A 24,918-nucleotide genomic window follows, 5' to 3' on the forward strand; every position below is an offset into this window, starting at 1 on the left:
GTGGCTTGCCTTTGGTGATGGCTTTAAAACAAAGCCATATTTTGAATGGGACATGTTTTTTTTGTACAATGGTTGACAAAGATGCCAAACGCAGGTTCATTACATGCCATGGTTGCTGAAGCCATTTGGGTGGTTATATCACAAAAGTGGTCATCAATAATAAGAATCAGCAACGATTCAATTTAGGCTTAACCGGTTTGGCCTTACCCAAGCCAAACCAGTCAAGTCTAAACCGGTTTGGAACAAAAAACCTTTAGAGGTGTGAAGAAACCCAAACAACATCACTACCACTTCCTCCTACTCTTCTCCTCCTCCTCATAACTCCCACCCCCCTCGGCCTTACCACTGATGAGTCCATCAACTTTGAGAGTCCCACCTCCATGACTCCCTCTTTGTAGACTACTATGATTGATCGGTCAATGTAACCCTTCGCGAACCTCTCGATTGCTATTGCCCATCCCTCAACCACCTTCACGTCGAGCTCACTGTGTCTTAGGTCCTAGGTCCAATTCGGAGAGAATTGGAGCTTCAACTAAGTTTTCACCTGTATGTACATAAAGAAGAAACAATGTATATAACGAGGTTCTTGTCGTCGTCCACTATGGCTTCCTCTCTCTCTCTCTCTCATGTTTGTGTGAAGATGCATCACTCAACGGTCATTTCCTTTGGCTTCCTCTCTCTCTCTCTCTCTCTCTCTCACGTTTGTGTGGAGACTTGTCACTCAATAGTCTGTTTCTCTCTCTCTAAGTTCTACCTTCTATCTTTCTAAACCCTAATTATTAAATAAGATAAACAGCTTAACCGGTTTGGCAAGGTTCAAGCCAAGCTGACCCGAGCTTAAATCGTTTAGGTAGGCACAAACCTAAACCAAGCCAAGCCAAGCCAAGCCGTTTTAAACTGGTTTAGCTAAACGGTTTAGGCTTGAGCCGAGCCGTTGCCAATCCCTATAATAACAAGTATTTTGTTACCTTTTAAGTGGACCGTGGGACCAATGTGGGTTATGTATTTGCATTTGTATTATGTACTTGTGTATTGTATATTCGTATCCGTATTGTATATTCGTATTCGTATTCGTATTCGTATATGTGTGCATGCGAACGAGCGAGAGAGAAAGAGAAGGCAAGCAGAGCCAAAAACCTTCTTCCTTCCTTCATTCCTTTGGCGGTAACTACATACACTTCTCTCTCTCTCTCTCTCTCTCTCTCTCTCTCTCTCCTGCAGTCGCTCTGCTCTGTCTGTCCACCGATAACAGACGCTTCGCTCTAGGGTTTGTTTAGTTTCCTACGAACTATTCATTCACACAGAGCATCAGGAGGCAGGAGTTCATCATGGAGTTCTGGGGTATGTAACTCTTCTATCAATCTCTCTCTGTCTCTCCCACACACACACACACACAGACACACATATCTGTCTTCTTCTTCCGCCCGTTTCTGCATGCTATTGTTTTTCAATAGTTTAGAGGTCAGAGAGAAGCGTCGCTGATCGTGTTCCTTTTATAACGGTGAATGATTTTTCGTTCCCTACACTCTTTATGGTATGATCTGCTTGCTCAAGTTTTGACTCGAAAGCATAGCCAAAACTACTTGGGTTTCCTCTCCTTTCTGCAACCTTATGGCTCGTGTATGATGCTTCCTCCCATCCGAAATGACGGAAAACTGTGTTTTTTGGTTATTGATTCGATGCCAAATCAGTCCTGTCTAAGAAGTGTGGCTAATCATCCTTCATGCCCGTTTTGAATGAAGACTAGCTGCTTCTCTGTCTGTCTGTGTCCTATCTCTTCTGCTAGTTTGTGTTCACAAGCTGCATATTTGTGCTGGGAGATCTTGCAACAAAGCGATGGCAATCATGATTGATTGCGAGAAAACATGGTAGCTCATTTTGGCGGTTTCGATTCGTGCAGGTGTCGAGGTTCCTAGCGGTAAGCCCGTGGCTTGTGATCCTGATGATATCTCCTACATCCATATCTCTCAGGTATCATCACCATGTTTCCTTATACAATCATCCTTTGGATGCTCTTTCTCTGTCTCTCTGTATTTCTTTCTGATCGTGGAAACTGGTATCTTTATCTTGGATCAGGCTGCACTGGGAGAGAGAACAAGTGGGGAAGGTAAGGGTGAGCGAGTGGTGTTGAAGCTCACTGTTGACGGTAGCGAGTTCGTCATTGCTACCCTCTCAGCGGGGAAGTGCGAGCAGACCACCTTCGATCTCATCCTAGACCGAGAGTTCTTAATCTCCCATAACGGTTCTAGCAGTGTATATCTGACAGGATATAAGACCGATGCTGTTAGAGATGAATATCCTTTCTTTCTTTCTTTCTTTTCTCTTTTGATTCTCTCATCTTGTTTCAGGAGACGCTATTGAGTTTGTGGTTTCATGTGTAGTAGTTTTGTACATTGTAACTCCTTGATTCTCTCTTCCTTTACGGACTTCTCCGATGAGGATGGGTTCTCAGGTAATAACAATGCAGAGTGAGTTACTGCCTCTTCATGATGATCCTTTTTTGGCGTGATTTGATGAATTGAATGTAAATTGAATCCAGACTCTGAAGAGGAAGAGGAAGAGGAAGATGAAGATGACGAGGACGAGGACGAAGATATCCCTACGCCAATACAGATATCTGCCAACAAGAATGGTAGTATATATATCTATCTGTCTGTTGTATGGAAGAAATGCTCCCCTTTTCTCTGCTTCCTTCTGTTTTCTGAATGTCCTATCCAATTATACAGGTAAGCTGGCACGCAAAGTGAAAGAGAAAGGTGGAGATGGTGATAAAACCACCACCGCATCTGCGAAAGGGAAACCCTTTGATATAAATATTAATGGAAAAGCAGATGAGGATGAGGATGGTGAAGATGAAGATGAAGATGAGGACGATGACAGTGATGTAGATCTAGTAAAAAGCCATACCTTTTAACTATTGATTGTAGTGAATGACATGACGTTTTGCAATCACATAATATATATGTGATGAATGTCATCCAGGGGGTATTAATAGTCTCACGTTCAATTGATGATTGATCTGGTTGTAGGATATGCTGGATTCTAGAAGCGGCAGTGATCTTGATTCTGATGACTCTGACAACGAGGATTCCTCTGAAGAGGAGGATCAAGCTAAGGTATGTAAGACCCTTTTGCGTGAAATTGGTTCATAATAAGATGAGAGGGATTTTATTTATACATATATATTCCCTTGCGCAGGATCAGAAGAAGAGACCATTCCGTGGTGCCCAAAATGCTTCTGCAGGCAAGAAGATTAAGGTTGCAACAACCCAGGAAGATGGAAAACCAGGTCGGTGTAAATCTTCTGCTATGGCGTGTCTTAGTTATTTGATATAGTGTTAATATTATCATGATAATGTGCTAAATGCCTTTATTTGTAATAGGGAAGAAGGGAGCTAAAGCCCCTATTACCACCACCACCACCACCACCACTCCCAAGCAGCAACATTTGCAAAATGGAAAGAAAGATAAGAAGACATCTGCAAAAGAAAACGTAGTGCTCTTGCCCTTGCTTGCTTGTTTGTATTTTGGCGGTCTTTCCGTCCAACACGTGGATATAGGCGTTTACTCAATGTGGAAATCCAAGTAGTTTTTTCATCTTTTTGATAGTGCTCTAGAGAAAGTCCTAGTTTTGGTTTTCTCTATCTTCATTGGCCTGTCAGTTCAAGTTGTGCTCTCCTAGAAACAATGCATTTACAATGGTTTAGGCCCTTGGATATTTAAATTGCTCTTCATCTTTCGTTATCAGGATGCACAACCTGCAATTCCCAACTCTGGAAAGAAGGCTGGACGATTTGTGTGCTCACCCTGCAACAAGTAAGTGATTTCTTTGTTCAAAGGTTTTAATTTCTGTGTGAAGTGGCTCTAAGTTCTTACGTAATATTGTTATCATGTGTACATACATCAGGAATTTCAATAACGAAAGTAGTCTAAGTCAGCACATGAATGCAAAACACAAGTAATTTGTGTGCCAAACCACTTGGGGAAGTGTGAAATACTAGATGGCTGAACTGCTGTCCGCTACTTATTTGGTACAACACAGTATTTTGATGAGGTTTTGTCAGTGGGATGAATATATAATGGGCGATTGAAGAGATTTTTGATCCTGATCAAGTCTTATGGTTGTTGCTGCAATTCATTTCTTTAATTTTTGTAGTAAACTGGTTTTTCTTCTTTTTCAATCATCTGAAAAAACATGACTAATTGACATTCATGAACTTTTGAGATTTGTAATCCTTTCCTTTGCTGCAATGTAATGACTTTGTATGCAACATGTGCCATCATGTCATGCTGCTTCTGCCTTTCTCATTCCTTTCGAAGTAAGAAATCTCTAATGTTCGGTAATTAGTCTTGAATGAGTAAATAAATGCTTGTGTAACTGGGGTTTTAGTCAGGTAATCTACTTTGCAACTACTCTAATTAAATCAGTCTTCTGCTTTCGATATAAAAAATCATGGTTTGTGAATATGTGCAAGTTTATTGATTGGGCCTGCAATGGCAACTATTGTGCGGAAGTATGTATTGAAGTTTTATCAATAGTGCATTGTGTGCATATAGTAGATTATGTACATATTTAAATAAAATGCTGAATGTTGTGTATGTTATACCGCGTGGTGTATTGTAAATGTGGTTTTGTCCTATGATGAGAAGGAACAGATATTATATTCCTTCCTTGAAATGAGGGTCTTATAGTTCATCATTAGGGCCCAAGAGGAGGTTGATGAGTTAAAATTAACGTTGACAGCAACATTCGTCTTTCAAAACACGTCTTGCTAGAGTGTGATTGTAAGCTAAATTGATGATGAGGTAGATGAGTTTAAACGTAATTTCTTAGAACTGTCTTAGTGAGTGTTGTGTGTGCTTCAAAGCAATCTCAACTCTAAATTATGTGTGTAAAAGATATATGGTATAGAGTGTGTACATGGATTCAATAGTTTGTACATATATGGTGTAGAGTTTGTGCAAGAATTTACGAATGGCAAAATTGGATGATGGATGGGCCATGGCATAAAAGAAAGAGCACTAGCGGACAATGTAGGTTGATATCGTGACAATAGAGTTGATGATCATTCTACTCTACATTGCTTCTATATATACAACATGTTCCCCCACCATTGTAGTGCTATGGCATGGCGTTAGCTACCACATTGGAATGAGTCATAGGGTGGTTGGTTTTCAGGAAAAAACTAGCTTGGGTGGTGATAATCAACTTCACAAAAGTAGTGTGTTTCTTTTTTGTGATCGCGAGCCACCAACCCTTCTTCTTTATGTTGCGAATTTCTTTCATTCTTTCGTTTGTTCCGTTGTAATGCGGAAGTTGTTCCACATCTCCTCCTAGGTACATACGCCCTAGTTAGTTCCTTACTAAGTGGCCGGCCTAATGGAGGGGATAAAGGGCCCAGCCTACCTAGGGGTTGGTTACTAGGCCTAGTGGAGTCAAGTGTGAACACGTTCCTTCTCTTTCTATCTTCTTTGCTTCTCATCTTCCGGCGATATATCAATGATTCATATCTATCTATGGCTTCTCTCAGCCCTTTGTCGTTTGTAGCGTTTGAATGCAAGGAAAAGCCTGCGTTCTTCCTCAGTCCAGCCGCTGTAAGGCGATGGCAATGGCGATGGCGATGGCGTGCCTGCGCATCCCCTCAAGACTCGACAAATGGTGAGAAGTCCACACTCTCACCATCACCATCACCATCACCATCATCATCATCGTCTTCTTCTTCTTCTTCACCATCGCCATCCCTTCCGAAGAAGCCCAGAACGACTGTGGAAAGCACGGATTGGATCGCCTCCTCTTTAACCAGAAGGTTCGGTCTCGGTGCCGGTCTGGCATGGGTGGCTTTCTTGGCGTTTGGGGTCATATCAGAGCAGATCAAGACGAGGCGAGAGGTGTTCTTGGAAGAGCAAGGAACAAGGTGTGCCCCCCCCCCCCGCCCCCCCCCCCCCCCAAAAAAAAAAAGAACAAAAATTCACTATTGTCTTTCTGTAGTCGGATGCAATCGGGTTAATCATTTCATTTCCGTTCATTGTTCCTCATAGATGGTGGAGTATTTTGCCTCTCTAGGAGGGAGGTTGCTGGATCCTTCTTTTTTTTTTATTCCCTGTAGCATGCATGGAACACTGAGCTAATTAGGGTTATGGATTTGCAGAGATGTTGTGCAGGAAGTGGTGACCTTGCCAAACAAGCTTGAATATGTGGATTTGAGGGTGGGCGGAGGATCGAGCCCTCGTGCTGGAGACTTGGTAGTGGTGGACATGGTGGGCCGAGTTTTAGTAAGAAGCAATAATGAGGATGGTGGTGGTGGTGAATACGGCCCTCCGTTCATCGATACATTTGCCCAGAAGCGGCCGATTGCCCTCGTGTTTGGGCGCCGTCCGTTGGCACCGTCCATCTGCCCTGGTGTGGAAGAGGCCCTCCAAACTATGCGTGTCGGCGGTAAACGTAAAGTCACAGTACCTCCTGAACTTGGCTTTGGCACCTCCGGTAATATCCTAGGTGATGGCGTTTCGATCCCTCCTGATGCCACTTTGGAGTACACCGTGCAACTTCTACGAGTCTCCATTGCACCTTCTTAAGTGTTTTAAGAAACTTGATCTTGGGAATAGCTGGTGTATGTAGTAAGTCATCTTCTTGATGATGATGCTCACTTGCACGCTCTCCAGGCCCACCTTAGAGTGTGCTCTATCACTTGCATCTTCTTAAATGGAATCATGACATTCAAGATGTATAATATGCAAGTTTTAAGATTGCCTTGATTCTATTTCCTTTTTTGTAGTTAATTTAAACTTCGCTGGCAGTAATTGGTGTATACAAGTGGATTGTAATAATTCTTCATTTAATTTGGGCCACCAAATGGATTTGACAAACTACTAAACGATTGTGTAAGTGCATATCAAATTACACAGAATTAGGGATATATGATTGTGACGTTTAAGGGCAATTATCAATGTGTTTTGAAATCACTAGCTTGGGAACTCAAGCCAAAATGAACTCTATATGAAGCATTCTAGCACAAGTCTTGAACATACTGTTCAGTGGTAAATGTCATATCCAATCTGAGTGTTCATGGAGACCATCTAAACTAATTACCTATAATGGGAGTGTAAATGTGAACATTTTCATATAGACATTAAATATGTGGAGATATTGGTGTCATTCACTTCAATAATAATCTGCCCCCAATCAATCATGATTTCTCAATTAAATTGCAATAGAAGGTTGCGCAGATCAGATTTGAAATATCTAAATGTTCTGGTTAAGATAAAAAGGCCCAATGGAGACCCAAAGATGTGTTAAACCTTGAGGTGTAGAAGGGAATTCCAAATCAAGAGTTTAGAAAGTTGTAGGTCAATGAGAATGGTGCCCCTAGTGCAATATGCAAGGTGCCATTTGATCATTCTTTGCAAAATTCACTCTTAGTGGGGCACTAATCTCTTTTCATCCATTAAAACCTTTTAACCACACAGCATTTTGCTAGAGTTATGAATTCTTCGAAGAGCACTAGGAAAATGAGGGGGAAAGTGACAAGCAAAATCCTGCCATATCATACAATGAATGAACGATATTGAGGTCAAGATTATGGGCAGTCATAGCCCACCTTGACCTGACCGGACCGAACAGGACAGGACCAAAGTCACACTATGTATGTACTATTCATGAATACCCCTGCAGTAGTGACATGCAATTTGGGCGGGTGACTATCATGCCGGACTAGCAGATAACGCAACACCCACATACACAGAACAGAGCCTTCTTTTTGGCCATAGACTTTGAGGGTTTAGCAGACCTTTGGAGAGCATCCATGGCGGTGGTGGTGGAGAATGAATGTGTTCTGATGCACGCCGGTGGATCCATATCTCTGGAGAAGAGGAGCCTGAGCACCCAGGATATGGAGGACGGATCGGTCCTCATCCGGACTCTGCTTGGCGAGGTCTGCGGCACAGATGTTCATCTCTTCCATGGACGCCTTGACACCGTGCCTTATCCAATCATACCTGGCCATGTGGCTGTCGGCCGGGTTCATACCTTGCTTGGCTCCATTCGTGATGTTGATGGTTCTCTGGTAAATTCTCTCATCTTACGTCCTGAGCAGATCCTTGTTGGCAGATTTTCATGTTCATATGGGTGCATTCAGTAAAAAAAGAGTAGGAAGGTATGTATAAACGAAACACATGCTAGTGAGGAGTCAGGGCTCCTTTTTTAGCTCATGTAAAATGTCAAAGAACCTCACTGACATGTTGGTTCTCACTCTAAACTGGATGAAGAAGAGCTTATTTGTAGATGGGATCATTTCGGTCATGCCCAATGCATGACACTAAATAACATTTTAGTGTTGTAGGGTTCTTTCACTTCAATCAATTACAGGAAGGTTTTCGTTATTCTTTTCTTGTTTTGTTTTTTTACAGGTCACTGAAGGAGATATTGTCACATTTTTGGATGTTATTGATACCTGCAATGCTTGTGTATTATGCTTGGTAATGAGGTACCTTTTAGATAATATCGTGCATTTTGTGTCCTCGTGTATAAGTTTCATTTCCTGTCACTAATAGGTTGACAAGCAATCAACAAGGTGTCCAAGAAGAAGAGTCTTAGGAATCACATGTACTGCAAATGTCTCAAGCATTACTGGCCTTCTTGGTGGCTGGTCATCCTACATATACCTTCCACCAAATACAAAGATTATTAAGCTGCCACATAATCTATCACCACAAGTATTCATGTCAGGAGGTTGTGGGTCAGTGAAGTCTATAATTCACAGTTATTTATCAGGTTATTTTCAGAAAAGCTTTAGATGGTTGTGCATTTACATTTCGGTAATGACAGGCTACCCACTGCTTTCCATGCGATAGACAGAGCCAATATTAGGTTAATGGATCGGGTTGTCATACAAGGTTCAGGTCCAGTTGGTTTATTGGCTGCATTGCTGGCTCAAGCCAGTGGAGCTCTTCAGGTGTTGCATTGATTATACATTAATACAAATAATATTGTGTTGTGCAATGCACCTCAGGGTACAGCTCAAAAAAATCCATTCTGGCCATGCATCAACACTCTGAACTTTACTTATTTCAAGAGTCTTTTGAGTATTTATTCTATTCAAAATAGTGAGAATTCTTGTTAGAATGCCCCAGGTAATTGTCATTGGCGCTCCAGCACACCGATTGGAGACTGTGAAAAAGTTTGGCATTGCAGCTACTATTAACATCGAAGAGGTACAATTTCAATGTTGAATTGTCTACCGTAGCTTGAGAGATTATGGCAAATATGCTAATGTCATTATGTTTTCAGTACAGAGAAGCTTCAGCAAGAAAAGCCGTGGTTAAAGAATTGACAGGTGGCAGAATGGCTGATGTTGTGATCGAAGCAACAGGTAGGCCAGAGGCGGTGGTGGAGGGGCTTGAGCTTTGTAGGGATGGGGGCACCTATGTTGTGGTTGGGCAATACACTGACAATGGGAGTGTGGATATCAATCCACATTTCCAAATCAATCGAAAACACATCACTGTAAAAGGTTCTTGGGGATCTGACTTCAGTCATTTTTATCGGGGTGTGCAATTCATGGCGAAAATGTCTCATCTTCCATGGGATCTTGTTGTAAGTAGAGCCTATGACTTGAAAGATGCACAAGAGGCTTTAGAATCTGTGGAAAAGCTGGAAGTTTTCAAAGCACTAATAAGTCCACAAGCGCATTGAAACAATATGCATGCCATCTATGCATCAATACTTGTAATTGTCATCATTTAGGTTTCATTCTTACTGGCTACACTATGGGTTGAGGTAATGATGCGCCCCTTTTGCAGATGTGCAAATGTTTTTATTACATTGAAAGGTTCGCAAACAAATTGATGAGTTTGGAATTCTATTAGAAGTCCAAGGAAATAGCTAGAACTTATCTTCAATAAATCAAAAAGCCTCCATCACATTATATGTACAAATATGCCAAGCCTTTTGAAAGGCCATTCTCATGGTTCTAGCAAGTTATATATCTCAATGGTTTTTTGAAGGTTGTTGAAGCAAGTTATGTGATAGAGATTAAGGAAGATGGGGGTATGCAACTATAGATGTTCTGATGTAACGACCATGAACACACCGAAAGATCGATCTTGAAACAACTTATTTGTTGCATTTGTCTTTCTAGCAAATCTTGATATGATGTCAAAATCAGCATATAAATAACCATACTCGATGTTAGTAAAAGAAATGAGAGCATCAGTGCCTAAAAGAGATTAGCAATTTAATGAGTTTGCCAGATAAAGGTAAACAGTGTCCATGCATGTCCAATGCTTTATTATAAATGGTGTTTATCATTCATGCATGTGGTACGTGATATATTCACTGGCATCAATTCAGAATAAAATGCATAGCTAGCTTCTCTGTCTATTGTGGCACCGAACAGAATGAAAAGTCATCTTTTTGACCTAAGATTGGTTTGGACTCACCAATGGACAACTGATGTGCCCTACTTTATTGGGTTGATTAGATGGGATGATTCACCTCTTTCTGTTGGCCAACATACACGGGAAAGAAAAATTCCATGTAACTTATGCTCTTTGTACATGAAAGTGTTTTTTATTTCCATGAATAATTAATAAATCTGTATGCTATCTCCATGGGGCAACTTAGTAATGAGGATGTGATTAACAAATGAGTCTTACAAAGCAACATCCCACTGGTCTGTCATCACATGTCTCCTACATAGTAACTTCTTCCTCACACATGTAGATGCCTCCAGGCAGGCATAACTTCATCTTAAGATTTATAGCATATTTGTTTGAAGTAATCAAAATTACCACACTTTATCGGTTACAAATACACACAAAGATGTCACTACGGCATTGTAGTGATCCATAGTTCTCCAATGTAGCACTGCTATTCTCAGAGACGACCAAAAGTTGAGAGATAGTGAGGCATGCATGCAGGTAGATGTTTCTTTTATAAACCTCTACATCTGTTACCCATTTATTACGTTTTTTTAGAGATTAGTAATTTCATCACTTCTGCCAGTTTGGTGATTAGTATATCCCCATCAGCTAGCCGGTGGGAGTGAGAATGTGGGACACGTCCAGTTTATATTCTCCTAATTATCCTGATTTACGCTGTACATTTATTATGAAAAGATTTCCTTTTAAGTGGATGCGTGGATGTGACAATGATCTGGAGTAATATTCCATTCCCTAATACCCAGTGGGAACTAGAGCCAGCTGCAAATAACATGAGTATTTTGTATTATATTGAGCTTCTCCACGTGATGGCAATCCAACTGGGAACCTTGATGCCAATAAGCACGACAATAATCATGATGGTCACCATGAAATATAGAGAGGTTGTATCTAGGTTGTTGACGTGTGTGACTGCATGCATACATACACATACATATACATGCATAGTGTGTCTGTGTGCAGCTGCATGTGTGTGACTACATACATATGCACATACACAAACACAGATAGTATATGTGTGTGCATGCCTGTGAGAATGCTTACATACATACGCACATATACACGCATACAAACTGCATGTCTATGAACTTAATTAAAAATTTGTCAAAAATATTGACTCTAGGTTAAACCCTTGTTTTTACTAAAACATATTGTACGAAGATAATCAAAATCTTCAGAACACTCAATGCTCTAGCTTGTAGCATACATAGTCTTTCAGAAATACTTTGGTCTTTGGATTGTGTGCTACTATGCCTAAATCCTGATTCCTATTGTGTGCTTGGATTGTCCAACTTGGCATTTGCAAACAAATTAGAGAGAAACCAACAAGTGAACCAAACAGGTTAAGATAAGTGGACAGTGCCCGGTCCTGTCATAGCTGCAGTATGTTGAGCACGTTGAGACTCATCCTTGTAAAGAAGCTTCATCTCCTTCTTGGCAGCCCTTGCCATCCTTTTTCCATCCTTAGTAGCTGCCTATTAAACAAGATGCAAATCATGAAAAAGAATCTGAGTTCCAAAATCAAACAGGCATCACCAGTAAGTCCTAATAACATTATCCAATACTACAAGGATATTAATAGCATGGTCAAAACTTGGATAATAAGTCAATTTTTCTGAATAAAGACATGGAAAAATACATTCAATTCTTGAGTTTCCTTATAGAGAATATGTTTGGTTCTTTTAGACTATTCTAATATGATTTTGTAACATCACCAATGCTCTCTTCCAAAGAATGTTACATTTTTCATAGAAGAGGTAAGACAAATGCATTCAATATCATGCCCAGGAAAATATTAAAGCATAGTTGAGCTGACCAATGGCAAAACATCTTGCCATTTTCTAACAAGAGAATGTGAGACTGTTTCTTTTTGTTTCTGTTAAATTCAAATCACTCGAAAAAACATTTAGGGGTTCCAAGTTTCTTGAGCAAAGGATAAAAAACGGATGTATGAAGTATGTACACATATACATAATGTATGGACGGGTATATGTATACATGCAGTCATGCAGGTACATATGCATGCCAATGATTCTCTTATCCTGCTCCTCTCCCATTTAGTAATTTATTTTTCCATGGTCACACCTAGGAATTGGCAAACAGTGGCATCCACCATGGCTTGCTGGCTCAGCTTCAAGCCCTCATTTTTGGTTTGGCTGGGCTTGGGTTCAGCCTCAGCCTCAGCCTCAGCTCAAGGGCAGCTCAACTCGGCTCAAGCGCTTAACTTTGCCTCATTCCTAATGCTATTTCCCACACCCTCACCCTTCACCCATTCCTAATCACCATTCTCCAATCTGCTCGAGCTGATAAGCCATGCTAGCGCAACTCAGGAGTTGCCTCTGCTTAAGCGGCATGGCGCTCAGCCTTGGTTTCGGCTTTGTTGGTTTAAGCTTTACTTTTCTCAATTGGCTTGGGGCGAAGCCATGCTGTTGCCGATTCTTTGTCACACCTTTCAGTTTGCAAACATACAGACTACCGTGGTGATCCAGTAACTAGAAAGCACATTCTTATTTGCACCTTTACACATGAGGTTGATCCAATCTTCCTTCCATTCATTGCGAAAGGTGACTTGAGTAAGCAACATATTCTTTGTCACGCCTTAGAGCACAGTGGTTCAGTAACTAGAAGGAACGTTCCTATTTCCACCTTTACACGTGGGTTGATCCAATTCTCCTTCCATTCATTGTGAAAGGTGACTTGATTAAGCAACATATAAATGCATTCTTGGGCGAAAGACCCAGTTCATTTAATGAGATCCACTTTTATGTGAAACGTATTTGCTTCTATCCCACAACCCATTTGGCATATCAGAGCATATCTACAGAAAGTCTCATCCTTTTCCTCTTAAATTATCTACATTGCTTTCACTTCATTACTTTATACAGGGGAGACGGAGATATGCACTCCCAAGATGATGCATATGGTCAGTCTCAATGCAAATATTCCTGTCAACGGTTCTTTACTCAAATAAATTGCTGAAAATTTGGAAATAAATAACTTTTAAAAACAAACAATTCAGAAATAACTTTTCATGTTTGCACTTTTCTCAAGGGCCTTTCTCCTGTTTCATTTCGTGATAGACGATAAATAATAACTTCAATACTCGAATAGGAGCCAAGAATATTGCTCTTTGGTTTCTCAATTAAAAGGAAGCATTTCAGAAACAATAGAGAACAAGGATTTAAAAAATGTTTAGGACTCTCCCAAAGAGGAATGGACAATGGCGACATTATAGATAGTAGAATATGATCAGATTTGGATTTATGTAACAAGCATAATACATAAACAAGGGAACCTACAATGATTAATGATCCTAAATTAGCGTAAACTTTAGAAGTTACCTTTCGAGCTTTCTTTTCCTCCTTGGTCTCTCCCGTTCTCTGTCTACTTGCACATGGCTTCACCCCTTGGACTTCCAAAGATTTTCGATTGTTATCACAAGATTTCCCCTTGTCAGGTTTTTGCCTTGGAAGATAGTCGATGGGTATCTGTTGCTTCCCACACAGACGAATAACAGATTTGTTGACTTCCACCCTACTAGCAATGCTCCTACTTGATCCTTTATCTGATGCATAAATCTTGCCTGGGTGATTATCCAGGTTAGAGAAAGTGGTTACTATAGTTTCACAGTCCCATGCATCATCTTCTTCATCTGTATCTTCTGCAATAACCAACTCTTTTTCTTCTTCTGAGGATTCAAACTCCGAAAGAATGCAATCTGCTTTTTCTTTATCGACATCAACTTTCTCTTCATGCTTAAGACCTCCACCATTGGGCTTGTCCTTCAATGTACCTTCAATTTCTGCAGGGGTCTGATATTTATCGTGAGATACAGAAGTGTTTATCAAGAAGTCTGAGATCACATTGTCAAATCTGGATATAGGAGCATGCCCTCGAGTCTGGGGGTCATCATAGTCGAGCTCCCCAATGTCGTCATCATCATATTCTCGCATAGCTAGCTGCATTCATGCGTATTCAGAAAAGTTAGCAAAATGAATTTTTTAAGAGAAGAGAATGCATAGCCAGCCACAACAAAATTCTTATGCCAATAGACTGCTGATAAATTACATGGCCATTTCTCCCTATCATACATGCAATTTTAAAAGCCCATACCAGTTCAAATTGTTCATCGAGTAATCGTCCTGATCTTTCATTTTCATTGCCAATCTCAAGTTCTTCACTTGTATCTGAATACTCTGTCTCAGATTCCAAAGCACCTTCTAGCTTGTTTCTGTCGATTGTAAGTTGAGGCACAGGAGGTTTTTCTACACCATCATTCGCAATGACAACGAAGTCGTCCTCAAGCTCATCCCCAGAAACAAGCGAGTGATCGTCGTCATCTTCAAGCAAAGCTGCTACATCAGGGTCAACACCTTTCACTGAGGGCCCTCGTAGCTGGAAAGCATTGCCACTAACAAGCAAGGCATCACTTCTGGCTTCCTCGTTGGATGGATTCACATGAATTTTTGATGCATCATATGCCTGGTTAAAATATATCCAATGTTGGCATAATCAATCCCCAACAACTAAGGAGTTTACAAATTCTTCCAATGTGATAAATTAAAGATATCATTTTCACTCATGTTTCCCTAGAGTGTTCAACATTATGAGCTTTTATAGCCAAGGAGGAGCTTAGCTAGCTAGATATGGACTGGTTTGCTTACGAAAAACAGATAATGATAGGTCGTAATCCACAATGTGAAAACCAGTGTCGGAAAACATTCCAAATGTGAAAATCAGAGTAGTGCAATGTGTGGGAATTACGGTGTGAGATGGTAACATATGAAGAATGCTCAAGCAACTAGTGCAATAAATAAATACCTTGACATCGGGCCGCAGAAGGTCTAGACGGAGGTTGTTATTGGGAACGAAAGAGCCAGTGCGACCAGAAGGCCCAATCTCTCTGAGATGTTGTAAATAGTTGTAACCATCATCAGGAAACCCTAGCTCTATAATCTCCTGCCGAGCAACAGTTGTAGCAGAGCTACTACTTTTAGAAGGGACACGCAAGGATCGATCTTTACCTCTTCCTTCTCCTCCTTCCTCTTCTTCTGCGTCTTCGAAGATGGAACCTTCACTCTCGTCATCGTCAAAGCCTGCCACGTGGCCATGGCCTCCACCCACTCTCATGAAGATCCTGTCATGACCGTTTCCATCGCCATCGATATCTCCATAGGCCTGTTCAGAGGAATCCTTGAAGACGAGGCGGAAGGTTGCAGCCTTCTTCTTGTCGATGAATTTCTTCTTCCCCATTGCGCCACGCGAGATAGCAGAGCAGAGCAGAGCAGGGCAGGGCAGGGCTCGCGAGGCTTATACACAGCTTAACTATATATATCCGGATCTTCAAAACTGAGCTCAACCTTTTTCATATTTACCAATCTAGCCCGCCCCCCTGCCTTCAAAACCATTACTAAGTAGTCTCTCCAATTCATACTTGCCCAAATTGCATGTCATGAATTTTGGGTTGTCCAATGATAATTATTTTGCTTTGTATCATCTACATGCTTTGCGTTCAATGTGTTTCTTGTCATCTCCATAATGACATTCCAATAAGAGATCCTCTCTGTCAAACAACGTTGCTATATGGCATAATTTTGACAACGTTGCTATATGGTATAATTAGATTAGCTCGCCACACCCTCATAAAATTGGGGAGAAGATCTTGTCAATCCTTCATTTTGCAAAACATAAACTAGACTTCACGCATTGTATAACCTTCACAATTCGAACACACTATATCAATAAAAGCCACATAGTTTCACTTGACGATGGCCCTCTTTTTGCATTGGCATCCCTTACAACACCATATGGGCCTAATGTCATGGATGACATAAGTTCTTTATATTGACGAGACATAAGTAGGAACATCACATTTAGTTCATCCAATATCTTTTGAATATGATGTTTATAGTATGGCAGCATGGGTTTAGGCTTGTCATTATTGTGACTACTCATATCCATACCAAATTGTTGCACGTGTAAAGCATCTCTATTTATAAAATGCCATGTTTGTCTTCTATTTCCAAACACCCAACCTGTGCGCATTTCAAATATCGGAACAAATACATTGATCCGTCGACAACTATCATGTCTCAAGAAAGCTATATTGTCATGTGTCATGGTTGTCATCATTAGCAAACAATAGACTTTCAGAGCAAAACTTCATATGTAAGAATAAAGAACGAATAAGCCCTTAATGACAATGAAAGGACACTCAATAGACGTCCTTTACAAAGATATGGTTTCCCTAAAGCCTTAAAGAATGAATAAGCCCTCGATGATGATAAAAAGACACCCTATAAACCTCCTTTACAAATATATGTTTTCCATAAGGCCTTTTCAAACTTGTTTTCGACAAACAATCCTCTCATTTGAGTTTAAATTTAAACCTAGTTCTTGCAAAATTTATCTATATTTATCGTAGAAACGAGATCATCGTATTTAACCTCCACAACAATATTGATCTATAGAAGGTTATTTCTTAGAATAGCACGACAAGTGTGCACATCTAAACACCTATTGATAGGGACAATCTAGTTCAACTCCTATATATTCAAGTCGAGCTTCCTTGTTTCTTGCGTAATGCCCAAGCAATACACAAAGTTGGTTATGTATCATCCACATTTTGATTCATCCCCAAAGGTACCTAACGAGATCGGTAATGTGTGATTGTATTGATATAATGTGAAGATCACCAGGCCATGTGACACGTTAGATGATCAACATCCTAGTCCATTTCATTTGGTTGATGGACCTAGTTATGAAGTTGAAGTTTTTTTTACTCCAACATCATGCATAATGAATTATATTGCCTCACAAATTTGTTGGTTTAAACACATCATTATTGAACTTGGGAACTTGCAAAGAGTCTTGTCAATGGTTTAGTTCTCATACCAAAGTTATGTCGTATTATGATAAGATAGGTTTTAGTTCACATATTGCAACTTATGGAGTTCATTGTCATAAGAGGGGGATGATATCACGATCATACAATATGTCATATATCCCTTAGCGGAATTGAATTCATGACTACCTTGACACACTATATCAATATTGTAGCATTATGCATGATAGTTGAATGGTAAGCATGAGTTAACATTAGGTGACGAGCATGCACAACACTTGGTGATGATATATATTATAATGAAGCTCCAATATTGCAAACCCATTATAGTTCATTGTTTGGGCCAATGTGTTAGAACATGATATTAACATTGTTGTAGTTCTTATGTGAAGAAAACAAATATTTTATTTTTCCCATTGTCTATTTATCATTGTTTGACCTTTAGCCTTCAAAGAGGCAAGAGAGGAGAGTGTAGGGCGAGAAACAAGAGAGCAAGACAACGTCATGAGATGGATGTTGAAATAACAACTAGCAAGAAAAATAAAACAATCAATTAATCAACATCTATGATTGGGATTGATTGGCTTGAGATCAACCATGGGGAAAACACTCCCTTTTTATATAGTACAGAGGTATGACCTTTCCTTTTTCTTAAAATTAAACTAGCTAGAAATTGTGAGCATGAACTATGTTTCATTTCCTTAAAACAAAGAACATCGAAAAACAAAGTGCTCACACCATCTACTCGATGGTAGTCACACAACTCCTTATGCATTAGGGGAAAGCATCTTATGACGTGACCATCAAAGTGTTCCTCACAACTTCCATTATAAGAGTAGTTTTCCCTAAGCTTTGGTTCACCTCTTGAAAGTAAGCAATTTTATAATAGTTCTATAAGGGTGAGAACAAAATAGAAAGGTGTTCTTGGATTTTGATCCTCTGACACATTATAAACATTGAGAGGTGATGTTCCTGGGGAATTTGCAAGAACTAGGTTTAAATACGATGATCTCGTTTACATATAGATAAATATTGTTGTGGAGGTGCACATTTATGATTGGGCATATTTTCTCTTTCCATCATTCATGGCCTTCAAAAGGTTATGCCATATTTGTAAGCTAAATGATGAAGGTTGTGTTCCTCGCCATCTTTCCTTTATCCTCCCATTGTTTCCAAACCATAAATTACCATGTTTATCCTCCCATTGCTACTTCACTTCCATCTCATTGTGTACATCCTTTCCACCATTTATGGAATTTCCAACCTCAATCTATGATCTTGTCCAACACTTAATCCCACACTTGACATACTTCTATTTCTATATTTGGCAAGATTCATGATTATTTCACTTGCTAGTATCATTCCTTTTCTAAGTGATAATTGCTTGGATCCTATACTTTATTGCCTTTAAATCAAGATGCCAATACTTTAAAACTTGACAATCACTATGAACTTGATGCGAAAGGAGAACAAAAACATAAACAAGCTTTCAATTGTTGTAGTACTTGAGCATAAAGTACATGACTTTACGATATGCTATGTGCATGATAGTCCTCATTGGACAAGGACACTTTATAAAGAAATTGAGTATATATATATATATATACACACACACACACATTACGTAAATGGATTAGAAGGGTTATGCATTGCAGAGAAGAGAAGAGGAATCTCTAAATCTTCAAAGGCTCTAGAGCTAGTATCAAAAAGACATATGACCAAAGGTATTTATTTACACAACAAAAGCATGTTTTATTTGAAGACGCAAGTCATAATGTCGTCATGTCCAGAATATTCTAAAAGCACATAAAGAAGCATAAAGCTTAATGCCCACTACACATAACATTTTAGTTTCGTTAGTTTGTTGGCTAATGAGAGCTCAAATCACATGTTTGCAAATGAGGTATTATTATGGTTTGAATACAAGTGATGAAATGCGACATTGTTATGTTATGAACACAAATTATGAAGTGTGTACAATAGGTTTAGTTCACATGAAACAATAGGCGATTCGTGATGCGGATTGTATTCCTCGCAATATTGTTACAATTAAATAACCATACATCATGCATGCTCACATGCATTTTACATTATCAACATAAGTGCCATACATCATGATTCATGACATCGAGATGGAAGTGAAGTAGGAATGGGAGGATAAAGGAAACAATGGGAGCATTGTTTCCAAACCGTAAATTACCATGAGGTGGAAAGGGTGTACATTTGAAGAAGCTCACGAGACTCGAGTATATGTCGACAACTAACATTTGTGCATGCAGTAGCCTGACCAACGGGGTCGTCAAAGTCCCCTCCCTTCTTCCCCAAAAGCCATCAAGAGAGAGAGAGAGATGATGCAAAGAAGGAAAGAGAGAAAGAGCAACACTTGAAAAGAAGCACGAGAAATAATTCCTTCATTTTCCTTCTAACGATGAAAAGGAAAGAGCTCCATCAAAAATTAAAATCTTGATTTCATACCGTTCATGCCTAGGCCCCACCCCCACAACACATACATACATATCTTGTACGTATATGTATACGTATGCATACGTATATACGTATATACGTATACATACGTATATATATACATATACGTACACATCTCATACTGTCGCGTCGCCTCCACTTCTGCGTCGTCTTCTTTCTGTTACAGTTTCTTTCTTTTTTCTTCTTTCTTTGCCTGCCATCGGATCATCAGACGCGCTCATGCTGTCACCTGACTCCGTGCTTGCTTACTACACACACCCAAGAAGACGAAGACGAAGACGAAGACGAAGAAGCCCTGATTTCATGTCCTGATCTGCTCAGTATATCCATCCATTTTAAGGAGGAGGAGGAGGAACCGCAAGGCAAGCTCTGGCTACAGAGCAGGACTAGTTAGTTAGTTTAGTTGGTTGAGTTAGTTAAGTTAGTTACTGGAAGGAGAGCTGGATAGTCCGTCTCCACACGACATGGTGGTCTTCCACAGAAGGTTCATGGATCGTAACGCGAATGGATACTGTATGTGTTTGTTGCTGTGGCTGTGGGTGTGCTTGATGATGGCAGTTTCCAAGGACATGGATATGGTGGTGATGGTGCAGAGCTTGGGGGTGAACTGGGGCACACAGGCGTCTCACAAGATGGCCCCATCCTCGGTGGTGCAGATGCTCAAGGACAATAACATAAAGAAGGTGAAGCTTTTCGATTCCGATGCAGATACTCTGCGGGCACTTGCAGGGAGCGGGATCGAGGTCATGGTCGCCATTCCCAACAACCTCCTCAGAGCCATGACCGATTCCGACCAGGCCGCTGCCTGGGTCCACAAGAATGTGGCCACCTACATCTTCCAAGGTGGCGTCAACATCAAGTAGGTACTGAATCATCAAGAGTTTTTTTTGCTGCCCATTCATGTATCCTTCTGCCCTAGTACTTGGATTCTTGACAAGTTTTAGTTCTCGTGTTTCCATTTGTTAATAATCATCATCATCCCATGGATTCTTGACCCCAAGTTCTCTAATTTTTCACATGCCATTCTGTTTCCCTGTACATACATATATGGAAGCATGATCTCGTTGTTTAGTAGTCCTCCATGAAGTCTTGGACTATAAGTTTTTGGGTGAGTTGGTAGCAGCCGCAGCAGACAAGTAAATTAATGATTTTGCTTAAGAGTACTCTTTAGGGTTTGGATAGGTTCTGTTTGAGTTGATCAGTTTGTTGGACATATTCTTCTTCTTCTGGGTATTATTATATCGTGCCACATAAATATGCTTAAGAGTACATACTCCTTTAGGATCTTGATAGGTTTTTGTTAGCGTTGATCAGTTGGTTGCACATATTCTTCTTCTCCTGGGTATTATTGTATTGTGCCACATAAATATTGACTGTTTTTTTTTAGGTATGTGGCTGTGGGGAATGAGCCTTTTCTGAGGACCTACAATGGAAGCTTCATCAGCCTAACCTTCCCTGCGCTTCGCAATATCCAGAACGCCCTCAACAATGCGAATCTCGGGGATGAGATCAAGGCCACTGTTCCATCCAATGCTGATGTCCTCTCAGATGCCCAATTGCCCTCCCAAGGAACCTTCCGTGCGGACATCTTCGAGCAAATGATGGAAATCGTCCAATTCCTACACCGGAATCGCTGCCCTTTCACCGTCAACATCTACCCGTTCATAAGCCTCTATGATAACCCGAATTTCCCAATTGATTATGCTTTTTTCGAAGGCACTGGGGTGAGTGTAGTTGATGGATTGAAGGTATACAAGAATGTGTTCGATGCAAGCTATGATACGCTTGTGGCTGCCCTTGAGAGTGCCGGTTTTGGGGACATGCCCATCATTGTGGGGGAGATAGGGTGGCCCACTGATGGCTTTGAGGAGGCCACACCCCACAATGCTCAAAGGTTCAACCAAGGCTTCCTGGATCATATCCAGAGCAATGCCGGCACGCCGAGCCGCCCCAACACTAATATCAACTTCTATCTCTTCAGCCTTCTAGATGAGGATCAAAAGAGCATCGAACCAGGAAATTTCGAGCGGCATTGGGGTGTTTTTCAGTACAATGGAGTGGCCAAGTATCCTCTCTCGATCGTGGGATCCTCCTCTAACAACGGAGGCAAGCTTGTAAATGCACGTGGAGTTCAGTACCTTCAGCAAAGATGGTGCATTTTGGCTGAGAATGCTGCTAACCAGCTTTATTCCACAAATGTGGGCAAATCGGTCACATTCGCGTGTACCTACTCAGATTGTACCTCCCTTGGCTATGGGAGCTCTTGCAATCCGTACCTTGATGCTAGAGGCAATGCGTCCTTTGCGTTTAACCAATACTTCCAGATCAATAGTCAGAAAGCTGGTAGTTGCTACTTTGATGGCCTTGCCTCTATCACATACAGCAATCCCTCAGTGGGAAGCTGTGAATTCATTGTACAGTTAGCAACCTCCTCCACTGGGATTAGGCCCGGCCCTTACAATTCACCTCTATTCTACGTCTCTCTATTATTGATGGCGATGTCACCACTAACAAGGGGAGGGTGCCATAAAGCTCTCCATTATTGAAACATATATTAAACACTATATATGTATATATGCACATTGGCATATGAGCTTTCAATTGGGATATGCTACAGATAAAAAAATTTGACGTATGAGCGTTCAATTGGGCAATTTCATTTATTAGAATTGCTAACTTTGTTGCTATCTATACCCACCCCTCTTTTCTAAACCCCAAGTCCAAGAAAGAACGAGATTTGTCGGGCTCTCATTAACGTGTAAAAAAAGGAGAATTATGATATGATAATCTCCCCTTTTCTGTTATGATATGTCATGCCTGCCCTAACTGATTCTTACCTGTCATTGCTTTGTCGCCTTAATGTATTGCCTAATAATGCACAGGCCATTCATTCATTGGTGCTTGTCATGTGGGTAACACTTAATACTTTGTTCCACCCCCCATTGAATCCCTTCTATCCTATCCCCATCACATTAACAAACAAAGGGTTGTTTCCACTTTCCACCTTATAATACTCTCTCTTTATACCTCCCCCATCTTTTGAAATGGAATTTTAGAAAAGTGACAATAATTGTGCCTCAAAAGTTTTTGGATGGAATTTAGGCCCAACAAAAAAAGGTAACAATTTTTTATGGCCGAGTTTCAAGACGGGTCGAATGGAATGCCTAGAGATCGTACTATTCGTCCTTGGGAAATGTTAATGATTCGATGATTATGCACACAGCTAACATGTTCTCGTACTTGTGATTATCTTTACCTCTCTTTTTTGCAAAAGGAGTGTTGAGGTGAGTGATAACCATCCAAGATTAAATAACATTTGCTTTGTCTTCATGAAATCAATGTCGAACGCGTCACCTGTATCACGATGTCCAAAGGCAATATTTTCATATTCTACTATAATATGTATAATGTAGGTGTAATGCCTTATTGAAATTGTAAAAGACATGAAAGCCAAAGGGAAGTCCTTGCAATATAATGGTCTTGTATAACATCCCCATGGAGTTAGCCAGACCTGAACGAAAACACATGGATAAATCTCTAAAATTGATAAAGAGATTTCACATCCATGTGGAGCAAGCTTGATTGGGGTTCTCAATGGTCAGAGGGTTTGAAAGAAGCTCAATCATTAGTATGAATTTGGCATTTGTGGATTAGGCTTGGGCAACATGCTAATAATTTTTAATTGCATGCATTATCTCATGCACCTTCTAAATGCATTTGGAAAAATATTTTTAAGTGAGCTTCACGGTTGCTTATGGAGTATATCCAGAAGTGTTCATCTTGACTTCTCAAGGATTTGCTATAAATTAATATTTAAAAGTTCTTTTGAGAATAAGGATAATTCAAATGGGTAAACAACATTATTTGGATCCCTTTGCATCTTTGGCAACAATGGTTGTTTTCAAATGGGATTTTTATGTTACACGAGTATTCAATCTTTCATTGAGTTGATATGAAGTAGGAAGCATTATTTACATCTTATGTATTCTTAAAACCTTTTAATTTAAAAGACATCGTAAAGAATATGCATCCGATCAATACTGAAAATTTAATAGATGTTTTTATATTTTCGTTGAATTCTATGTACCGGAATATTACTTTTGTTATCCAACGGTAATTTGGTAAGGCATTTACAATATTTTAGTATGCCTTTTAGCAAAGCAATGTGTATTAAACTGGATGGAAGATATAATTTACTTTTTGAGCCTTATCTATATGACATTAATGCGAAAAGAAAACTATGATTGATTGTTTTCCACACAACTATGATACTTGGGCACAATTGCCTTTATGCATGCAAAGGAAAACTTAAGCTCAATTGTGTTTCCATTCAACTTATTTAATGTTATCTAAAGTAGGCACTTTCTCTTTCATATTACTAGTGGGTAGACCATGTGGTGTTAACTTTACCCCATGAGTGACTCTATCTATATGTTAACCAAGGACGATAATGCATCATCATCATCTCTCTTTAAGTTATTAACCTATGGATGTTGGCCCGTTTAAATATGCCAAACGCTACAACTTTTTCCTCGATATGGATTAATTCAACAATGCAATTATCCTCAATACAGATGGTAAACATGGTGACCATATGCAAAACATGGACAAGTCAAATGTCTACAAGATGTAAAGATCAACAAAGATTTGGGATTTCTACATTGCCAAAAAGGGGAGGATCAACATTAGGATGTGATATGCAGCATACAAACAGTTTCATGGGATGTGTATTTTCAAAACATATTTGTCTACGAAAAAATTCTAAGTTGTCCACTAACATTCTAAATTTATTTGTTTTTTTTTTTTTTTTTTTTTTTTTCAAAGTAAAGCTACTTTCCCATTAGTTAGGAAGGATTATTACATAGAGTCTATAAGGAGATTTATACACACATCGGGGAGACTTCCTCCGATCAAGCCAAAGAAGATGAGCCACTTACATTGCCTTGCGGCCTAACTTAATGTAAGAAGCTACCTATATCCAAGGCAATGCCCTTCAATGTGGCCTCGTACGAGTCGGCTCTTGGGGCCTACACCGAAAAGAGGGTGGCAGGTGAATAGGAAACAACCAACGTGGGGGCTGGTAGTTCCACCTCGGGCCACTCCCGCCTTGCATCACCATAGGTGTGTTCCGCCATTTCTGCCAAAAGCGCAAA

General features: G+C 40.1%; 5 protein-coding genes across 6 annotated transcripts; 4 read left to right on the forward strand and 1 right to left on the reverse strand.

Moving 5' to 3' along the window:
• The first annotated feature begins 1,179 nt into the window (after positions 1-1,179).
• LOC147853400 (uncharacterized) lies at positions 1,180-4,271 on the forward strand. Its single transcript, XM_087333559.1, has 11 exons — positions 1,180-1,341; positions 1,901-1,971; positions 2,077-2,294; positions 2,424-2,452; positions 2,540-2,632; positions 2,727-2,893; positions 3,030-3,116; positions 3,199-3,289; positions 3,384-3,493; positions 3,749-3,816; positions 3,908-4,271. Exons 1-11 carry the CDS (start codon positions 1,329-1,331, stop codon positions 3,960-3,962), a joined length of 1,002 nt encoding a protein of 333 aa, XP_087189685.1. The 5' UTR covers positions 1,180-1,328; the 3' UTR covers positions 3,963-4,271.
• Positions 4,272-5,497: 1,226 nt separating this feature from the next.
• Positions 5,498-6,756, forward strand: LOC147853401 (peptidyl-prolyl cis-trans isomerase FKBP17-2, chloroplastic-like). Its single transcript, XM_087333560.1, has 2 exons — positions 5,498-5,915; positions 6,150-6,756. The coding sequence occupies exons 1-2, from the start codon at positions 5,518-5,520 to the stop codon at positions 6,574-6,576; spliced, it is 825 nt and encodes a 274-aa protein (XP_087189686.1). The 5' UTR covers positions 5,498-5,517; the 3' UTR covers positions 6,577-6,756.
• A 983-nt stretch (positions 6,757-7,739) lies between these two features.
• On the forward strand, positions 7,740-9,918 carry LOC147853402 (uncharacterized). Its single transcript, XM_087333606.1, has 6 exons — positions 7,740-8,063; positions 8,407-8,475; positions 8,551-8,735; positions 8,825-8,951; positions 9,130-9,210; positions 9,287-9,918. Exons 1-6 carry the CDS (start codon positions 7,803-7,805, stop codon positions 9,689-9,691), a joined length of 1,128 nt encoding a protein of 375 aa, XP_087189732.1. The 5' UTR covers positions 7,740-7,802; the 3' UTR covers positions 9,692-9,918.
• A 1,597-nt stretch (positions 9,919-11,515) lies between these two features.
• Positions 11,516-15,742, reverse strand: LOC147853403 (Low temperature viability protein). Its single transcript, XM_087332818.1, has 4 exons — positions 15,259-15,742; positions 14,551-14,919; positions 13,779-14,396; positions 11,516-11,912 (listed from the first exon to the last, which is right to left on the reverse strand). Exons 1-4 carry the CDS (start codon positions 15,688-15,690, stop codon positions 11,781-11,783), a joined length of 1,551 nt encoding a protein of 516 aa, XP_087188944.1. The 5' UTR covers positions 15,691-15,742; the 3' UTR covers positions 11,516-11,780.
• A 4,548-nt stretch (positions 15,743-20,290) lies between these two features.
• LOC147853404 (glucan endo-1,3-beta-glucosidase 8-like) lies at positions 20,291-22,659 on the forward strand. 2 transcript variants are annotated; one of them, XM_087332819.1, is made up of 2 exons: positions 20,291-20,628; positions 21,153-22,659. In XM_087332819.1, exons 1-2 carry the CDS (start codon positions 20,585-20,587, stop codon positions 22,309-22,311), a joined length of 1,203 nt encoding a protein of 400 aa, XP_087188945.1. In that variant the 5' UTR covers positions 20,291-20,584; the 3' UTR covers positions 22,312-22,659. The 2 variants fall into 2 exon arrangements, with proteins under 2 accessions (XP_087188945.1, XP_087188946.1); XM_087332820.1 differs by having other exon boundaries at positions 20,299-20,624.
• Positions 22,660-24,918: the final 2,259 nt, after the last annotated feature.

This window comes from Azolla caroliniana, unplaced genomic scaffold, assembly GCF_043228905.1.
Source record: "Azolla caroliniana isolate FFs.n. ecotype wild unplaced genomic scaffold, voAzoCaro1.0.p SCAF_17, whole genome shotgun sequence".
Taxonomy (NCBI): Eukaryota; Viridiplantae; Streptophyta; class Polypodiopsida; order Salviniales; family Salviniaceae; genus Azolla; species Azolla caroliniana.

Coding starts and splice junctions, on each gene's coding strand:
- LOC147853400 (XM_087333559.1), top strand. Junction 2,633..2,726: donor GATATCTGCCAACAAGAATG/GTAGTATATATA, acceptor CCAATTATACAG/GTAAGCTGGCACGCAAAGTG. Junction 3,290..3,383: donor CCAGGAAGATGGAAAACCAG/GTCGGTGTAAAT, acceptor TATTTGTAATAG/GGAAGAAGGGAGCTAAAGCC.
- LOC147853401 (XM_087333560.1), top strand. CDS start 5,518: ATGGCTTCTCTCAGCCCTTTGTCGTTTGTAGCGTTTGAATGCAAGGAA. Junction 5,916..6,149: donor TTGGAAGAGCAAGGAACAAG/GTGTGCCCCCCC, acceptor ATGGATTTGCAG/AGATGTTGTGCAGGAAGTGG.
- LOC147853402 (XM_087333606.1), top strand. CDS start 7,803: ATGGCGGTGGTGGTGGAGAATGAATGTGTTCTGATGCACGCCGGTGGA. Junction 8,064..8,406: donor GTGATGTTGATGGTTCTCTG/GTAAATTCTCTC, acceptor GTTTTTTTACAG/GTCACTGAAGGAGATATTGT. Junction 9,211..9,286: donor CTACTATTAACATCGAAGAG/GTACAATTTCAA, acceptor TTATGTTTTCAG/TACAGAGAAGCTTCAGCAAG.
- LOC147853403 (XM_087332818.1), bottom strand. CDS start 15,690: ATGGGGAAGAAGAAATTCATCGACAAGAAGAAGGCTGCAACCTTCCGC. Junction 14,920..15,258: donor TTCTGCGGCCCGATGTCAAG/GTATTTATTTAT, acceptor TATTTTAACCAG/GCATATGATGCATCAAAAAT. Junction 14,397..14,550: donor TCGATGAACAATTTGAACTG/GTATGGGCTTTT, acceptor GCATGAATGCAG/CTAGCTATGCGAGAATATGA.
- LOC147853404 (XM_087332820.1), top strand. CDS start 20,314: ATGATGGCAGTTTCCAAGGACATGGATATGGTGGTGATGGTGCAGAGC. Junction 20,625..21,152: donor CAAGGTGGCGTCAACATCAA/GTAGGTACTGAA, acceptor GTTTTTTTTTAG/GTATGTGGCTGTGGGGAATG.